The sequence below is a fragment of the Rhipicephalus microplus genome, chromosome 3 (genome assembly GCF_043290135.1).
Source record: "Rhipicephalus microplus isolate Deutch F79 chromosome 3, USDA_Rmic, whole genome shotgun sequence".
Taxonomy (NCBI): domain Eukaryota; kingdom Metazoa; phylum Arthropoda; class Arachnida; order Ixodida; family Ixodidae; genus Rhipicephalus; species Rhipicephalus microplus.
In genome coordinates, this window is record NC_134702.1 from 219,914,207 (window position 1) to 219,933,003 (window position 18,797).

General features: G+C 44.3%; 1 protein-coding gene across 1 annotated transcript; it reads right to left on the reverse strand.

The window, feature by feature from the left end:
- Positions 1–2,140: 2,140 nt before the first annotated feature.
- LOC119159905 (uncharacterized) lies at positions 2,141–4,660 on the reverse strand. Its single transcript, XM_037412713.2, has 2 exons — positions 4,586–4,660; positions 2,141–2,860 (listed from the first exon to the last, which is right to left on the reverse strand). Exons 1-2 carry the CDS (start codon positions 4,595–4,597, stop codon positions 2,363–2,365), a joined length of 510 nt encoding a protein of 169 aa, XP_037268610.2. The 5' UTR covers positions 4,598–4,660; the 3' UTR covers positions 2,141–2,362.
- Positions 4,661–18,797: the final 14,137 nt, after the last annotated feature.

An 18,797-nucleotide genomic window follows, 5' to 3' on the forward strand; every position in this document is an offset into this window, starting at 1 on the left:
ACCTTTTCACTGGCTTGACATATACCCAAATTGGTAGTACGTGGCAAAACACAGTAAAATGTAAAGCAATCTTGTTAGCTGATTGTCCTGAACTTGTGGAATGATGACTGAACAGCGGCGCTGACGTGTACACACGTGGTGTTTCTTTATTAGGCACCACCGATGCTCAACGTGCGTCTCAAATGCCACGCGCGTTGTTATAGCCATTTTTATGAGCGCTGCTATCACGCGTTTCGCACTGTCTTGATGCCACGGTCACCGGAGAGCGAGCTCGAAAAAAATTCGTCTGCCCGAGAAGCACGGATCATCCTGCGTATCACCCGTGTTGTTCACTTGTATTTCCATTTGTTGTATTTCCATTTGTGTTGTATGTCTCCATGTTCCATTTGTGTTGTATGTCTCCAGGTTGTATGTCTCCATGTATGTCTCCATGTGTTGTATGCCTCCAGTTTAGTGGGGAGTTGTGTATATGTTTTGTACCGCTTATGTTACCCCCTCAAACTCGTGTGTATTGCCGTACGTGTGTCGCAAACGGCATCGGTTATAGCCTTGATATCAACATTCCAGTTGACCTAATACTTCTCGACTTAGAAATTCCCTTTGATAAGGTGCGACATATCCACACATTAGGGCGAAACCTCTGACCTTTCATGCTGACGCCTGTCTGTCCGCGCACTGGCATAGTTCCAGGTGGCCGCCGGAGACCGGTCACGTCAACAGACTTTAGCTAACGTCGGTCACGTCAGACTTTACAGCGCTCACGCTTGGATTGTGTAGCCTAGCTGCGCTCAGCGTGTCCCATCTTACAAAAAGGTCGGGAGACGTGTGACACGCGTTCAGCTCTGACCAACCTCGTTAAAATGGGCGCAGCCGTTCGCCAAACACACTAAAGAATTCACAAAGCGCCCTTCAATATTTCTTGAAATTTCACACTTCAGCCTTCATATTCTTGAGTTTGACTGGAGAGATTTTTTTAGTAACCATGATGAAATTTTGCAGGTTCATAAACACTATACTGCCCTCGCACCCGTTACGTCTGGGGTTCCTGGTAGGCATGAATTTAGGACCCCTAATGATTCGCGTATACATCAATGATCTCCGAAGTGGCATTCCTTCGGGCGTTGCAGGTACATAATCGGCTGTTTGCAGATCGGTCGATAATAGACCTTCTTGTCAACAACAATAACGATATTATATCTCTACTATCTAACAGCCGCGATAACGTAGCTTGGCCCCGCAAGTCTATTGTCATCGAAAGAAGCGCGACTCTGCTCATGATCACATAATGTGTGGCTCTGTTTATCAGCTGCTAATCCTTGACGAATCGATTTTACTTTCGATCCATCATGGCACACCCAGCAGTATAATCAATTCTAATAATTGTGTCCTTGATTTCCTACGCCATATTAATCAATAGGTGCACTCCTCTGTGAAACAATAACTTACTGCACTTCATGCCAGCCTCAACTCGGATATACATCTTCTATGTTGGACTCTTTGTAGCATAACCATATTAGCATGCAGGAATATGTGCAGAGTCGTACCATGCGTTCGTTTCTTTGGGTTTCTTTCTGCACCTCAGGCTCATCAAAAGTCAAATTCCGAACCAACGAACGTATAGCATCCTAGGGCCCATGCCTCCTCACTTTTCACGCAGAAATAAAGAAACTCAAATGCATAGGTGGGTGAAATACCTTATGAGTCGACTCGATTGGACTCGCTTAGACAAGAATGTACCGTAAGTCCGAGTCCGAATAAGTATAGTTAGGTAGTATTTTTTGGAGAGCTTGAGTCCGAGTGAGTGTGGCCGAAGAAAATTTTCGTGAATGTGAGCCCAGCTCAAAAAAATTTTGGTGAGTCCGAGTGAGTTGTGAGCGCTGATTTTATTTTCTAAGTGCCAAATATATGGGCTCAGGAATTTCTGACGACCTATGCGGCGGTGATAGTCCCGTCAAAGAAGTGCTTCAATGTGCCCAGCCATATTCAATGTATCTCCCAGGAGCTGCCTTTCTAGACATACCCTTTCCCGAACCTTCAGGTATCGAAAATAAATCATGAAGAAATGAATAACGACCTCAAAAATAAATAAACATATTATACAATGGGGGTATTTCTTTCCGAGTATTAACCACACAAAATGTCACTTGATATAAATATTTTTTTATTTTGTCCGACAACTAATGTGCAATGCATTCCGTGAATCGTAGGTGTTCGGTGAAAACACACATCAGTAGTGTTTGACAAAGTTTTGATTCACTCCTTGCCATGGTTGCAGAGGCTGGTGAACTTGCTATCTTACAGTATAAAAATATCGTAAGGACTTCAAATTACCTAACAAATAAATATATTAAAACTCTAACTTTCAGCCCTTGTATCCATATCCACTGCCATATCCGTAGCCGCCGCCGTATCCATAACCTCCATATCCACCACCATATCCATAGCCGCCGTATCCGTAGCCTCCATATCCACCACCATATCCGTAGCCACCTCCGTATCCACCGCCGAGGCCAGAGTGAGCGAGAAGAGCGCCTCCGCCGCTCACTTTGTTCACGTGGTGAACCGTTCGAACGACGAAGGCTGGTCCAGCCACGGCTTTCGCAAATGGAGGTCCACCGCTGAGCAGAGCGATGCTGCTGCCGATGCCTACGCCACCAACTCCCGCACCACCACCGTATCCCAAACCTCCACCGTAGCCGCCATAGCCAAGGCCATATCCACCATATCCGAGACCACCTAGGCCGTAGCCGCCGTAGCCAAGGCCATATCCACCGTATCCAAGACCACCTAGGCCGTAACCACCGAAGAGTCCACCAGCAACGGCACAGGCGACCAAGGCAGAGAAGACGAGGACGGTGCTCTGCGTAAAATAATATAAACCAGGTACTTTAGTGGCAGTGGGATTTACCCATTCTAGACAATGTAAGGGACCAGCTCAATAAATATTGGCGAGCTAGTTGCATAGATTTTTTATGTCCTAACGTAGGTGTTGGAAACCCGCTGTCCACGGGCCGCATGCCGAGCATGTGGCTATGCTATCTGGCCTTTGGCACGAGGTCATAGCACACCTCCTCCTTAATTACCCAGTGAATACTGCCCGACTAATAGATGAACACACGCACGGCTTTTTGTGTCTGTCGGTGAGCAGCCCCGATAAAGATATTTGCGAGCTAGCCGTGAACACTCTGCACCAAAATTCATAGTCGAAAGGCTTTTGTTTTTTCTTGGTAACCTACGCTGTTTACGTAAGCGCAACCTTGTGATGTGCGTGCAATAAATGAGCATGGTTCAAAGTACGTTTTTGTACATCATTATTGTGAATCCGTCATATTAGTTCTTTTTGCCTGCAAAGCACCCCCCTCCCCACGCCGTCTATCATGTGGCCCCTTGTGTGTCAGCTTGATGCTGTTAGGCCCTCACCACCTCAAATGGTTGCCGATCTCCTGCCCTAATGCTTAAAACGCGCAGTGCTTGGGTGACCCTGCTCCCCTTTTCGCAGCGAACTCGCTTCAATTGTACCTTGTGATAGCATTGTTAGACTTTTACTTAAGCTTGAAGTAAGGTGCTTGTTCAGCGTGACCGCGAGCACAGCAGAATGGTTGTTTCTTGCCTAGCAATTCGTATTTGTGACATTCGTCCAGAAAAATTGAAAACAGAATCCGAAGTAGCTCAGTGTCACATACTCAAAGAAGTCTTTGTGATCTCAGAAATTGGCAAGGGCCCAGTAAGTGAACCTCGGAAACATGCGTTGGTTAAGCGAGTAGTATGTTAACCAGTACAAACATTTTCTTGATAGTACCGCGGTAAGGTAAAGCGAACTACAGTTCAGTGTTACGCTTAGGAAAAAAACATTATACTCTAAAAATAAACGTTATTACAGCGAATTACTTGCCTACCGTACTGTCATATGCAAAAAAAAATGTGGATGAAGTCTTGGTGAAAACTGAGGCGCGAAAACGTTGATGTCGGTTTGGCATTCGAGGATTTGCTGTTTATGCCGAAAATGGCGAAACGTTTTTCTACAAAGCAGGAGTTCTAGTTATCGCTTATTAGTAATACGACAAACTATTTGCAAAAAAGCGTCACCTTCAGTGGTAGAGAGCGAAATTCCTTAATATTCATTTATGATCTAATAATATTAGTAGATGAAGCTATTAAAACTCTATTATCTTCAATACTTGCACTTGAACCATATGCAGCCTTTATTACTAATATATTTACCAAGCCTTTACGACAAACACCAGGGAGTTTAGTCAGAAAATCTCATTTTGTTGTTGTCGGTCGTATATCGAATAGGCATTCTTCCATACGCATGTCAGTGAACTCGATGCAAACTGTATCAATTCTGCTAGGAGAGCAACACAGCTTTTTCCATTACTTAATTCGCCACGATATAACTGTTGCAGAAAGACTGGCCTCCACTATGCGAGGAATATTTATTGGGTTATTATTGGTAACATAAAAGCTACACATGTTTAGGGTTGGTCTAACTGCTCTGCTAACCAATGTAATAACTGTTGCAATCAGAAAGCATGTCAATAATTTTACGCTCTAGTGATGACACAACGAAGCTTCAGTTCCTCACCAGGGCGTTCATGGCTTTGGAGGGCTGCTTCTTCTACGAGCTAGTCAACAACGTATGCCTGGCCGCCGTGTGCTGTGCCGTTTATATACGTTTACTGGACGAGGAAGATACGATCCCTATCGGACGAGGGTTACTACTAGTTCGACGGCACTGTCGCAGCCACCTCCCTGGGAGGAAAATTTGAAAAGATGGGCCGAGGAAAAACCTTGTGTTCAAGCATCTATCGCACCCACGTAAGCGTTGCAGTGCTTTCTGGTTGCACGCAAAAAGAAAAAAAAAAACGCTTAGCGGAAGAGCGTGCTTTTTCATCATGTGTTTAAGTCAGAAGTCTAGTTTGTCTTACTCTTGTTTCTCGCTCACACTTCAGCGTAGAAACAGGTGGTGCTTAAACTTGGCATAGTGCTCCCATAAAATACAACTGTGCACTAACTGATTGTTGCGGTGTTATCATCGAGGTCATCACGTTTTAAGCGCAGCTTGATTTAGAAATATAGTTTGCTGCTCGCCAACAGCTGGTTGCCGAAAGACGCTTGCAACGTGGCCATTGTAAGTGAAGTGATCAGGAAATTATTTAACCCGGATGTAATTACTTATTTCCTTCACAGGTAATAATAACTTTTTCTACCTGAAAGTTTGCCGTAGTATGGTATCCGGGATTGGCTTTTATTGAGATGAGTAGTTTTGCCTCGAAGTATACTTATGATGCCTGCAGGCTTGAACTAGCTGCGTAGACCAGGAAGACAGGCAAGTCATTTTAGTATATATTGTTTTCTTCTCGAACTCTTCATGCCTTCCATCAGCACTCTGTTAGGGGGACTTATCAAAACAAAGGCATGTACACAGACTCAAAGTAAAAAAGAGAAATACACGGTGTGTTTACACAGTATGCAAATTGCGCAGATTGCCACTTTTGCCTAAGATAACGGCTCACATTCAAGGCGTAAACAGGCACAACGCTGCTGATGGAAAATAATATAGGCGGGAATGAATAAATCATGATAACAAATGAACGATCTAAGGGTTATCAATAAAGTAGTCGAATAGGTGCTCGCGCAATTCTTCATGATTCGGCTTAAAGGTGTTGTGGCTGTAAGATAATTCCATACTCGAATGAGGAGTGGGGTCGACGATAAGCCAAAATCATTAGTGGTGATTTATGTTCCTAAGATTGTAGATGAAGTTAGCATGTAATAAGTAAAATAAAAAAATGATAAATGGATATAATTGTGGTCCTCAGTCTGGATTCAGATGTACGTACTAGTAATTACATATACGGCTAGTCTAATAACGTAAAATAGTGAAAGAAAACGTAAGGAGTGAAATATTTCAAAGTCTAGAGAGTGGCGAAACAAAAGTAATGACGTGTTTGCATCACTCACCGCATAGCGTCAGCTTGAATTGATAGACCCTGACCACTCCCAGCATCATACACATACACAACGTTAAGTCCACGCGACACGTTCAGCTTTCATTGGCACAGCACACCAACAAAATATATTACAGCCTCAAAGGCAGCGCCATTATAGTTTTTAGCAGTTAGATATTTTTCGCGTTTATTTTCATGTACTCCATCCGTCCGCGATGTATGCGCTTAACGTAACAGTCGCATAGAAGTAGCCCGTTACTACGTATGGCAGGAGCGCGCTACTCGTCAGTTGGCAAGAAATGTCAAAGTAGAAGTGCGACAACTCGAAATTAGCAAAACTCCGACATTACAGACAGTTTGAAGCAAAATGCGAAAAAACGATGGTTGAGGTGACGGAGGAGTTCTACAGAGAGCTGTACAAAAACCAGAAACAACCAAGATGATGTCGTAAAAGCAATAATACCCCGGAAAAATTCGACATTTTACCAGTACGAAAGGGAAATTGACGAAAGTGCTAGAAGGAATGCAACTAGGCAAAGCCACTGGTGAGGAATAAGTAACAATGAACCTGCTGAAAGATGGCAGAAAATTGAGCTAGAAAATCTAGCTATCTTATATACAAAGAGTCGCTTGGCGAATGAGTATCAGAATCTTGAAAGAACGCCACCACCATCATTTTAATCCATTAGGTACTCTAATGAGGGCGTCGGTGAGCCCTACATATATATACTGGAAAACATTAACATCAGATTCACAGCAACCATTGTGCTGCATTGAGAAAGCGACAAAATGCCAATAAAAACAGGTGTGAGGCAGGGAGACACGACCTCTCTATTGCTATTCACCACGTGTTTACAGGAGGTATTCAGGACCTTAGATGTGAAAGTGTGAGAGATAATAGGTAATGAAGAGTATCTTAGTAACCTGTGATTTTTTGATGTCACTACCTTTCTGTGTAACTCAGGGGACGAATTACAACTGCTTACGGTTACTGAACTGGACACGGTAAGCAGGGAAGTAGGTCTGAAAATTAAGATGCACAGATTAAAGCAAGGTGCAACGGTCTTGACAGAAAACAGCATGTTTAAATAGGTTCAGGGACACTGTAAGTTTTAAAGGAATATGTCTACTTAGAACAGATAGTAACCGTGGTGCCGAAATAGGAGAGTTAAATACCTAAAAAATAAGAATGAGGTGGGTCACATTCGGCAAGCATTCTCAAATCATGAATGGTAATCTTCCACTATCCCTTAAAGACGAAGGTTTGCAACAGCTGCATCATGCCGCTTGTTGTCCACAGAGAAGAAACCTGAAGGCTTAGAAAGAGGGTTCAGCTTGAATTGAGGATGACGCCACGAGCGATATAAAGTAAAATAATAGGTGTAACCTTAAGAGACGAGAAGATAGCAAAATAGTTCTGGGAACACACCGGGGGTTAAGGGCATTATAGTTAAAATCATGAAAAAGCAATGCACATGGGCAGGGAACTTAGCGCGTAGGCCGAATAACCGGTAGTCATATGGGTAACTGGCTGGTTTCCCAGAGAAGGCAAACGTATGAAGGAAAGCCAGAAAGTTAGGTGGGCCGATGAGGTTGAAAAGTTCCAAGGAAAAAGTTCCCAGCACAAAGCACAAGACCGGGTTGATTGGCAAATCATATGGAAGAGGAATTTGCCCTGCAGCGGGCGTGATCGGACTCATGATGATGATGTACCTTTTGCAAGAGCGACGCTGCAATCGCGTAATGAGCAATCAAGTGGCTTAGACAAATTTATGAGAAAACTATAAAGTCACAATGCCCAGACGGGCTCATTGTGGGAAATGTTGGGTTGGCGGATACCATAATCGTTGGTGAATAATAAGAAAACAATTGTGATTGCTCTGGAAATAATGGCGCATAAACTGAAAATACGGTGGACAGAACGTTGATGATGGCAAAAGCGCAAAAAAGAAATATATGGTGGAAGATGGTGGTCGCTTTTCTGAGTTTCTTTTGGTGTGCACAATGGCCATTGATGGTGAAGGTGGTAATTGATGGCGGATGGTGGCAATGCAAAACTGGTTCTGATTGATGGCTTGGTGAACAACGTAAGGAACCGTGGAATTATTGAAGCATAGTGCTGCCGCTAGTTGTACATGCAGATGGGAGCTAAAGGCATTATGTGATGTGAAAGTCATTTCTGATTTTTGCCTGCCGAACATGAAAAAAAAAAAGAATTGTTACCACTCAAGGAAGCCAATATCAATGCTGGCGCTTCATAGCATGCTTTTTCTTTGTTTTTTTATGCAACCTCAAACACCACCTCGATTTTTGTGAAGAAATACAGGGGTGGATGCTGACATTGCGCACACGTAGTTATATCATTTCGGCAACCGCATTGTGTTCCTGCGTTACAGTATTTGTAAGTTTTGAGCAATTGGTTTGAACACTGTAAGAACACGACAAATAATTGAACTTCGCGAATGCTTCAAATGCGTGGGTAGGATAACAGCTTGCTCAAGATAAGGTCCCTAGAAATGACTCTGTGGAAATTCTGACTCACTGGCTCACTCCAGATTCATTCTTAAGTAACAGTGAACCATTTCCTAAAGATAAAATGCACTAACTTTCACCTTTGGAAGTGACCTGCGCTGATATTCAGTTTGTCCCTAGATTGCCGCGAGGCTGAGCGGGATTCTGGAGCGTCCTCTCAAGGACAGTCAGTAGCCGGACGCTCCCTCTCGTTCGGCTGTACCAGCCACTGTGTTCAAGTGTTAGCAAAAAAATGAGCACTACCTCTTTGCGTGTTTCCTGCACCAGGGAATAAACCGGTCTCTCCGTGACCCGATAAATCTGATTCGGCTTTGCAAGACGCGAAGTTTGCGAGAAATTACGTGGCAACTCACGCTTTCGATGACTGCCTATAATGTACACATATGAGCATCGCTAGGTTTACTGTAGCCAAGTAAGTTGGTTAAATATTGACGCCTTACCTTTATGGTTACAGCTCACGTTGTTTTTCTTGCATATAGCTTTCGTCAGTTCTTTTGTAGTGCATCATTCCGATAAAATATACGCAGAAAGCCCCGTGGGCTCGTGATTTGCTATCTTAAATTGGCCTGCGCTGGGCCGCTTCATTTTGTACATTTGTTTATAGATCGCAGACACTGTAAGATATTTGATTGTTGACCACTTCCACATCGAAATTCGATAAAGGTTCAGAGCGCCCAGATAAACGTGGTGACGTGGTGTGGTCGATGTTGTTAGGCGGAGAGAGTACCTCGGTTTTCTTTCACAGCGATGCTAAAGAAAGGATATTGACGACGAAGAATTTCTCACTGGATGCAGAAAACGCAATGAGAGTAACATTCACGATGAATGATCAGCTGCTAACTCACGAGGAGTGAGTTGTAGTTCTCGTGCCATCGTGCGTTAATGTTATCTCAGGCTCCTAAGTCAGTTTGACCGAGCCCTCCACTGTACAACGTTTCTCATAATGATATAGTGGTTTTGGGGCGTTAAACCCCACATACCAGCACCACCTAAGTCATTTTGATTCTATGTAATCTATTATATCCTTCAGCGCATCAACGCATGGTTGATTTTTTTTTTCTTGTGCATTACATGTAGCGCAATTGCTGGGAGTATTATAAAGTGCCGCTTGCCGCCAATCCACGCATGAGCTCGACCAGCGTAACGAAATGGTTAGACCCATAAAACCTGCAGTTACGGCATGTTTCATCGTTATCAGTTATGGCTTACCCTGCGAACGGTGCTGTTGTTTTCGAAAATTTCGCAAAGTGCCCCGCCCCGGTGGTGCAGTGGCTAAGGTACTTGGCAGTGGACGCGCCGGTCGCGGGATCAAATCCCGTCTGCGGCGGCTGCATTTCCGATGGAGGCGGAAATGTTGTAGGCCCGTGTGCTCAGATTTGGGTGAACGTTAAAGAACCCCAGGAGGTCGAAATTTCCGTAGCCCTTCACTACGGCGTCTCTCATAATCATTTGGTAGTTTTGGGACGTTAAGCCCCCCATACCAATCATTAATCAAATTTTCGCCATTTCGACGTTGCCAAAAGGCAATGTGTGTATTTGTTCCGGTATTGATGTTCGTTCACGCTGCTCGAACCTGTCACATCTGAGTGCAGTGAATTGCCTACGGCTTATTTGAGCACGGCTGTGACAGACGCGCTATTTAATTTGACATTAATTGATTTTATTTTCTTGAAAATGTATTCCTGTTTCCTGACGACGAAAGTAGTGACGACGGAATAATCTGTTTGCAAACTATCAAAACTTCAAATTTTCGGTTCCGGGAAGCTGCGATGACACTACTCGCGAGCGTCCTACTATTCGCAATGTTCATAGAACGCAATTGAGAAGCAGTTTCTCACTTCTACAGGTTTACCCACTCACTTTATTCCAAGTGCGAGCTTCAATATTCCGCACACTGCTGAAATAATCTGAGCGCCAAGCTCTTTAATCCATGTGCCAAACATTCAGTGCAAGCGCCAACATATTTATTCCAAGGTCCAACTGAATTAGTCCACCTGCCAGTGAGCTTAATCAAAGTGCCACTGTGTTTACCCCAAATGCCAACGACTTTATTTCACGTGCCAGTCAGTGTAATTTGTACAAAAAAAGCTGAATACGCGGCGCGTGAAAACGGCAGTCCAATTGAAATGAAGTTCCTACAAAATGAAAGACAGTATTTGGAAGTTAGAATAAATCATTATTTTTGGTATTCGCCACTAGTATTCGTGTAACAAAATTACTGCCGCAGTTCGCTTGAGCAGTATTTGGAGCGCTTATACTTTGCTATGTAAAAGTTTGTAGATGAGTGCTTGTTTCGAGTGCAATTCTTTTAATGAAAAGAAAAAGTAGGAACACAGTAATGAATATTTTACAGTGCAATGAAATTAAGTGCTCATCACTAAAGCTGATAATTGGATTTGGCTTTGGCACACAATGCAGTATTGCATGATCGGGACCGGTGATGTAGTGTCAAGGACAAACTATGCTCATTTGAGTGCTGCAATGCATACCAAAATATCAAAAACGTGGCCGTGGGCAGCAATGGGTCAAGGGCAGCTACATGATCAAGAAATTAGGGGGCAGAGGGAATTAAAAATATTTCTATTATGTTTTCGTCCTGCAGTCCACGTATAACATAAAAAGATCATCTTGATGGAGACAATGAAAGTGATCTTTTACATTCAGGTTTGCTCTGATCTTTATTCATACAAAAATATGTGTGTACGATGATACGAACAGTACTAATTGTTCGATTAGCTTGGTAGTTTGGCGACGTACTTAACCAACGCTCTGAAACGAACACAGACGTAACGAAATGATAAAAACGCGCAGTTGTCCTTGGGCCTTGGTCTCTATTTTATTTTGCCTAACGCGTTAGTTTTTACGCGGCGCTATGCTTGTCATCGCATAATCAAAGCTTGCGGATTCAGTGCAATCACTAAGATAGTTGTTCTGTCCTCTCTCTCTCTCTCTCTCTCTCTCTCTCTATATATATATATATATATATATATATATATATATATATATATATATATATTTATATATATATATATAACAGTGCTTGCTTCCAATTGTCACTGTACTTATTGAAACAGAACTGTCTCCTAGGACTCGGAAAACAACGTGCACAAGTCATTTTTACGCAACGCGGGCGGAACGAAAGCGAAATTGCGCCGGTCAAAGGCCGCGAAGTCCACACGCTGAATTTGGTGCTGAATTTGCTGCAGCCGCATTCAGCAGCAAAGAACGCTTGCGCTCTTTTTTCATCATGCCTTCTGGTGTTACTAAAACTAAAAACCGACGTTTGCTCATGCAGGCCTTCACGTGTGAAGGGACTGAACGCTGGAAAGCGCTTGATAGAGTGCAGAGAGTTTGCCAAAGCCGGCCGCCTGTTCTGCTTGAGCGCGAGCAAGTGTGTTATCAAAAATGAGTAGAGCTTCAGTGTTTGGCTCATCAAGTTCTACGCGGGCGGAAACATCGCTGAGGAAATCGTTGAAAACTACCCAGTGAACTTTGTGCACCGCAGTCCAGTGAATGACCGCATTTGCAGACATGCATGCAATAATGTTCAAGCTCGCTTCCCTTGTCGTTGGGGTCATGTGCAGAGCTTATTGCCCTTTAGCTTCCCTGCCGAAGTTCCTAGAACATCAGATATTGTAGTTTGTCTTGTATAAGTAGAAGCGGCAAGCACACGGTCCGTCAGACAGTAGACATGGAGCGTACAACATGCCACAGTGCTTGACATTCTCACTGTTGCCAATTGTGGGCGTCTGCGTCACTAGCTTCGCCGAGCATATATAGCTGAGGATATCCAGCAAGCGATCGACTGTGCTTGCAGTGATTGTTACTCCTGGCATTTCTTCCTCCAGGGCCTCCTTTATGTTCTGCCTTTATGTAAATGCACAGTTTTCGTCGACAATTCGCGTACTGGCAACGTCATCTCCCAACTTCCTTTTCGAATCCCCACCATGCTTTGATGCTTCTCTGTCGGTAGCCGCAATCGATATTGCTGTTTTTATGTTCATGTCTAGAGTGTCAGCCAGATTTTTAGGTCGCCACCACGGCTGCAGACGTCCACAATATTAGCCCTGTCCACCACCTATGATCTGCTGTTTTTTCGGCGAGTTTCGTCTGGGTCCATAAATTGTGGTCCTCGTTAGCGTCCAGCCATGGCTTCAAGCCAAGCTCTTTTGTCGTTTGCAAATGTTCCCCTCCGGATTCACGCGAATCTCAAGCAAACATGCTTCAGCAACATTAGGGTCATCTGTTACATGAAAACAGAAGTATCGTTTGATGTTTTCTGAAAACACTAATTTCCGCATGAACCCATATAAATGCGAGCTCTGCATTTAAATGGTTATTTATGATTTCAAGATTGCATGAATTTTATCTTTCTCCGTCGTTCTCGCCGGGCTGAGCAGACGACTGCGAACGCTTCAGCAAATAAGTAGCCGAAAGCCTTCCGCTGAGCACACGACACGAGACTATGCATATGCGATAGTCTACATAGTTAGCCGGAATAATGCAGGAGCGATGGAGCAAGGACTAACATAGACTGCTTTAGTAAATACATTTATTACCAGCAAACAGAATTATTACACTTTTTTAATTTTTCGAAAATCTGCGGGATAAATAGCACTGCGAGCTTCACTTCATAAGTGTTGTATGTATATTCGAGTGAAAGTTCTTCCTGTAAAGTTGCAAATGATGTGTTTCTGGTGCATGTGTTGAACTGACTGGCACCTAAATCAGTCTTTGGCAACTAGATTAAGCACCGGTGGCCCTTGAATTCAACTCACTGGCACGTGGCCTGATTGAATTGACGCTTAGAATAATTATGTTGACACTTGGTGTAAATGTTTGAAACATGAAATAAATACCTTGGTGCTCAGATTGTTTTAATGGCATGCAGATTGTTTAAGCCGGCACTTGGATTAAAGTGAGCGGGAAAACCTGTAGTGGTACAAAACAATGTAGCTCGCTATCCACATGACGTTCGAGTCGGCATAGTTATGCGTAAAATGGGGGGAGCAAGTAGAGGTGTGAGAGGGGGAAGGAATGTGCATGCGCAGTAGAGCGTGGACGCCTCCATATTAAGCTCACTCATAGAATGCTTCGCCTCTAAAATTTCATGTAAATTGCATGTAGCCCAATTATAGTGAATATTACGAACCTCCGCATGCCACCAACACGCTCAAATTTGGCCAGCGAAGCGAAATGGTTAGAGCAGTGAAACGAGAACTTACGACTACAGTCCACGCCTCTCTCCTAACTCCTCCTGAAATTCACCAGTACCGCCCGAACGACGTTGTGGTTCAATGAATTATCAAAATTTCAATGTAGCGGGAAGCGTGCGCGTGTATTACTTTCGACATCTTTGTAGCGATCGAGCTGATGGAACTTGTTGCACACTGTTAGAGTCTGCTCATGGATGCGACAGAAGCGCTACTTAATGTGAAGTTAAGTGCTTTCGTTTCTTTGAAGAAGCCACTCCATGGTTGTTGCAGTGCAAGTAATGACGACTGCTTAGTGTGTTCGCAAATAATATTGCCACGTTAAACATTCGATTACGTGCAGCCGTGAAGGAGCGCTACTCGCTATGACCCACTACTGCAGCAAAGCCGTGATAGTTCTTACGTCAATTCAAGTTCACCCAGCTTTCTGCAGCACGCGCAGGATTACGCAACGCGTCGTTTCACAAGGTCGATCAGCTGGCACCATCACTTTTCTCAATGCGACAAGAAATGAGGTAGCGAACATATAGCAGTTACGTCAGTGCGTCCTATCTTTCCTATGCAAGTGTGCTGGTTGATCATCCTTTTGCAGCCATCTTGGATTGCACGGTACGCCACCAATAGGCCGTGAGCATTGCGATACGCCCATAGTATGGCGAGCTACCACCGTCACCTATGCCGTTTGCACACGAGCTCGTCGTCGAGCGCTAGTTTTTGACAGCATCACTAAGATTTCACTGATATGTAATGCGTAAGGATACGCTATTGACTTTATAGATGCCATAGATGGGGAGAACAACAGTAAAAGAAAAGCGAGCCTGCTCGTGGAGGCGCCGGCACTGCCGTGTTACCTGCGAAATTGCCTTCCATCGCTGCTTCGTAAGGATTTAAAGTGGGGGATGTATAGCAGAAGCTCGCACATCTAACATCACTTTGTTCAACCCGAAATGATTTCACGTTCGAAGGGGACTGTGCCTAATGCTTGGCTTAAATAAGTTGTTTGAAACAAAAGCTGTGGAAGTGTATGCCTGTCTTCAAAAGGCTGCCCTATTTTTCGGAACCTATTGGAACACTATTCTGCACGCATTCATGATCAGCAATCAGTTCGGTTCTAACTTTCTTTGTTTGAATACCCATTTTTATATTTGTATTCTATATCCATCTAAAACCCTACCAAAACTTCCTCATATTTAACGCAAGCATCAATAAATTCATAAATTTATAATGAAATGAAGGTAATCCCTCAGTATTATTTGCAGATCCTTTTGAATTCCATAGAAAAATTATGAAGTATACAGCATACTAATCCCGTTAACGCAGTGCCCAAATATTATATTGATCAGTCCATTATGAGTATGTTTCGACTTGGTGGCTAGCACATATCAGCCGCCGTGATAGCACCGTCATTGCGAGTTAGAATTCTGAAGTCACTGATTCGGTATTCGTTGCGGCCACTGTTTTTTTGGATGCAGACGGTTCACCTCAAAGTCATGCTGTAACAATAGAGACTAAAACTGGATCATTTATTGTTTGATATGATCGTTTTATATGATCTATCTATCTATCTATCTATCTATCTATCTATCTATCTATCTATCTATCTATCTATCTATCTAGCCGCCTATGACTTTTAGCTCTCCCGGCCGTTTCGATAATGGTATCGAAACGAAACTTGGTATGTCATAACATGACTCTATGAAAAACGTTTTTGACTAATCATTTCATGGTCCAGCAGCTCTTGCGGTGGTTAAGTTCACATGACATGTTGCAAAACTGTTACGCTATGGCAAGAATGCATGGAGAACATGAGCAACAGACGCTAACATGATAATCACGACATGCGTGCCATGTAACAAAACGACTACATGCCACACTGATGATGCACTCACGGCTGTTTCGCTAGCTTCACATATGCCAAATTTGGTGTTACGGAACGCCAATGAATGACGAAGGTATGTGACTGGTGCAAACCTAATAATCATGAGATGCGTGTCATGTGAGAACATGACTACATTGACACAGTCAAGGCGCCAATACATTTTGGCATGACGCGGTGCGCGTGCTCAACGGCGTTCATTTCGTCGCGTCCTGCCAGCGTTGCCAGGCAAAGTGCCAGTCCTGCCGTATACTCGCAGGCAAGTGACACGCTGCGCTTATTTGACGCACGTGCGTTTCAGCGCGTCCAGCGTCCCTCCGTCGCGAAAAGAGGGAGACACAGTGTTTTCTGGGAAAGGCATCAGTACGAAATGCAGCATGTCGCATTTTCAGGCGGTTGCGGCCGACGGACGTTGGTCGCACCTCGCGTCAGAGTAGACATTGCTCGCGTTGCGCTAACGTAGCTTCGTTGTGCCCAGCGTGCGCGCCTGTCAACGCTACGTTGTAGTATATTGGGCCCTTCATGATGCTCTCGCGTCCACTAGCTCCACATATACCAAATTTGGTGTTACGAGACGTCAATGGATGCGAAATATATGACTGGTGCAAACATGATAATCCTGAAACGCATGTCTCGTAAGAACATGACAACATACCACGCTCATGGCGTGCTCGCGGCCGTTTCGTTAGCTCCAGACATACTAAATATGGTATCACGGGACGTGAATAGATGACGAAGGTAAACGACAGATCCAAATATGATAATCATGACACGGAAGTTATGTACGGCATCACTTACCTCCACCTCGTAACCTTGCGCTGATTTTAAAGTGACATATCAACATTTCTCATTCTTGCTTTGGATATCATCGATTCCCACGGTACGTGGGATCTGCCAATTTTTTTTCTTTGGAGGCACCTGCGCTGCCAGCGCTGACACAATAGCACAGCGCTTCGACATCAGGACAATCTTTTGTTCTTCGCTTGAACTGAACTCCTTGACGCTCTTGGGAACGCTGTGCGGGAACGGACGAAAACAATGGATGTGGCGCGCTTAGTTTGCTCCGCTCACTGTGCTGGCTGCGATTTGCTATTCAGTGCCGGTCTCCAGAGTTCTCGCTGATAACGAGATCCAGACGTGACTCTCCGATTTTGTGACTTCCAGTCGCTCGCATGCAGCCTCTGCCGGTGTGAACATCAGTCGCTTTTTGATCGCGAGTCACGAATGGTCGCGCGACCACTGCTAGTCGCCGGTGTGAACCAGCCTTTAGTGTTGTGATCGTTGTTCTGAAAATACGTGATTTAAAAACAGGAATAATTTTTCTCTGAAAAACTGTAGAAATGTTTTAGCGGTTTTAAGCATTCACTCGTATAGCCTAGCTACTACCATATGAATTAAGTACGCTATTTGTCGCGTCAAGCCAATGAAAAGCGAATAGTCCTTGTCGTCACGTCACACTACATGACGTTACTTCCCATAACCGAAATAGCCGATGTGTGTTGCCGTAGTCTGAAATCAAATTAGTTTGTCCCGTGAATAAGTAATCTAACAGCGTAGATTTCGGCGTTGCCATTTGCGTAACGATATTGGCGCGTTCCACACCACCAGAAGAACCGAAGATAAATACGTGCTCAAATAGAGTTACAGGGCCCCTAAAGGGGGTGATTACGAGAGCACCCAGCTCTCGTAATCGGCTAGATGAGATAGATAAATGCGTATTTATACGTCAATAGTTCTTGCACTACGCGAATAAATGCTTCAGATTTAACATTGCTAAATATACCGTTTCTTCTAGTGCACAACCATGAATCACTAGGCCACATATTCTAAAATCATCGGATCTTAGGATACGGAGACCCGTTATTATTTATGCGCCTTTAGCTCGAGAGAAACTTAACTGAAAAAGGAAAGGGGGGGGGGGTATAGGTGCTCACGCTACTCGACGGCCACTAGGGATTAACCGAACTTTACTAAAACAGCGCCCCGCCGCGGTGGTCTAGTGGCTAAGGTACTCGGCTGCTGACCCGCAGGGCGCGGGTTCGAATCCCCGCTGCGGCGGCTGCCTTTCCGATGGAGGCGGAAATGTTGTAGGCCCGTGTGCTCAGATTTGGGTGCACGTTAAAGAACCCCAGGTGGTCAAAATTTCCGGAGCCCTTCACTACGGCGTCTCTCATAATCATACAGTGGTTTTGGGACGTTAAACCCCACATATCATTACTACAACAGCCTTTGCCGATCAAATACTGGTTAACCCCCCCCCCCCCCTCTGTAATGCCTTATTGCGCTAAGGGTACTGCGATAAACAAATACAAGCCCCACCCCAGAGGACTGTTATCATCAAATGGAAAGCAATCGCTGGCAATATAGAACTTGCAATTCACAACTCCACAATACTCTTCATGGGCTGGCAACACTGGTCGACAACAGCTGGCCTCTTTGGTGAATGGCATCATATTTACTTCAAGTTGAAGACTCGCGTCTAGTGAGCCCGTGGTTGAAGATGGCAACCACTCATGTGTACGAGTCTGTCCGAAAGGAAGTGCACTTTTGCGCTGCGTTGCTACACTGCTACAACAAGGCCTTGTCAGTTTCAAGGTAACTACGCTGCAACTCGTGCTGCCGATTACTATCCCAGTGAGTACCGTTGTGCCGTAAAAATCTGAATACGCAAGCCATTCATTTGTACACGACTAAGCTATACCCGGGCCCGTGTATCTTGAGATAACGCAAATCGTAGTTTCGATTGCAATAGGAGTGCTCCCTTCTTTCCGTTCGCTGATCCGGATATCTTATTAAGCTTCTAATGAATAAGGTCGTGTTCTTCCTAACACTCACTTGTTTGTGCTGGCAGTAGATGACATTCAAAGCAGATGTATGCACCCACGCTACGAATGCACCGACATGCTGTATATACGTCCGGACATACCTACGCGCACGCTATGGACGCTCGACCTTCGCACGCACGTTTGCGAAATCAAACATATTCGAAGGGAAAGATTACAGCAGCTCAATTGATAATGGGAGCACTACGACTGGCATATAGAACAAGCATATGCGAAAAATGCAGTCACCATTGGAACGCACACCCAATTTCTTGATGCATGGCTTATATAAACTAATCTATACTCCGCGCGTTGAGAAGCCAGAAGGAAGGAAGGAAAATGGTAAGAAAAGAACTACAGGAATGCTAACCAGCCCATAGGCAGCCGATTTGCCACCCAGTGC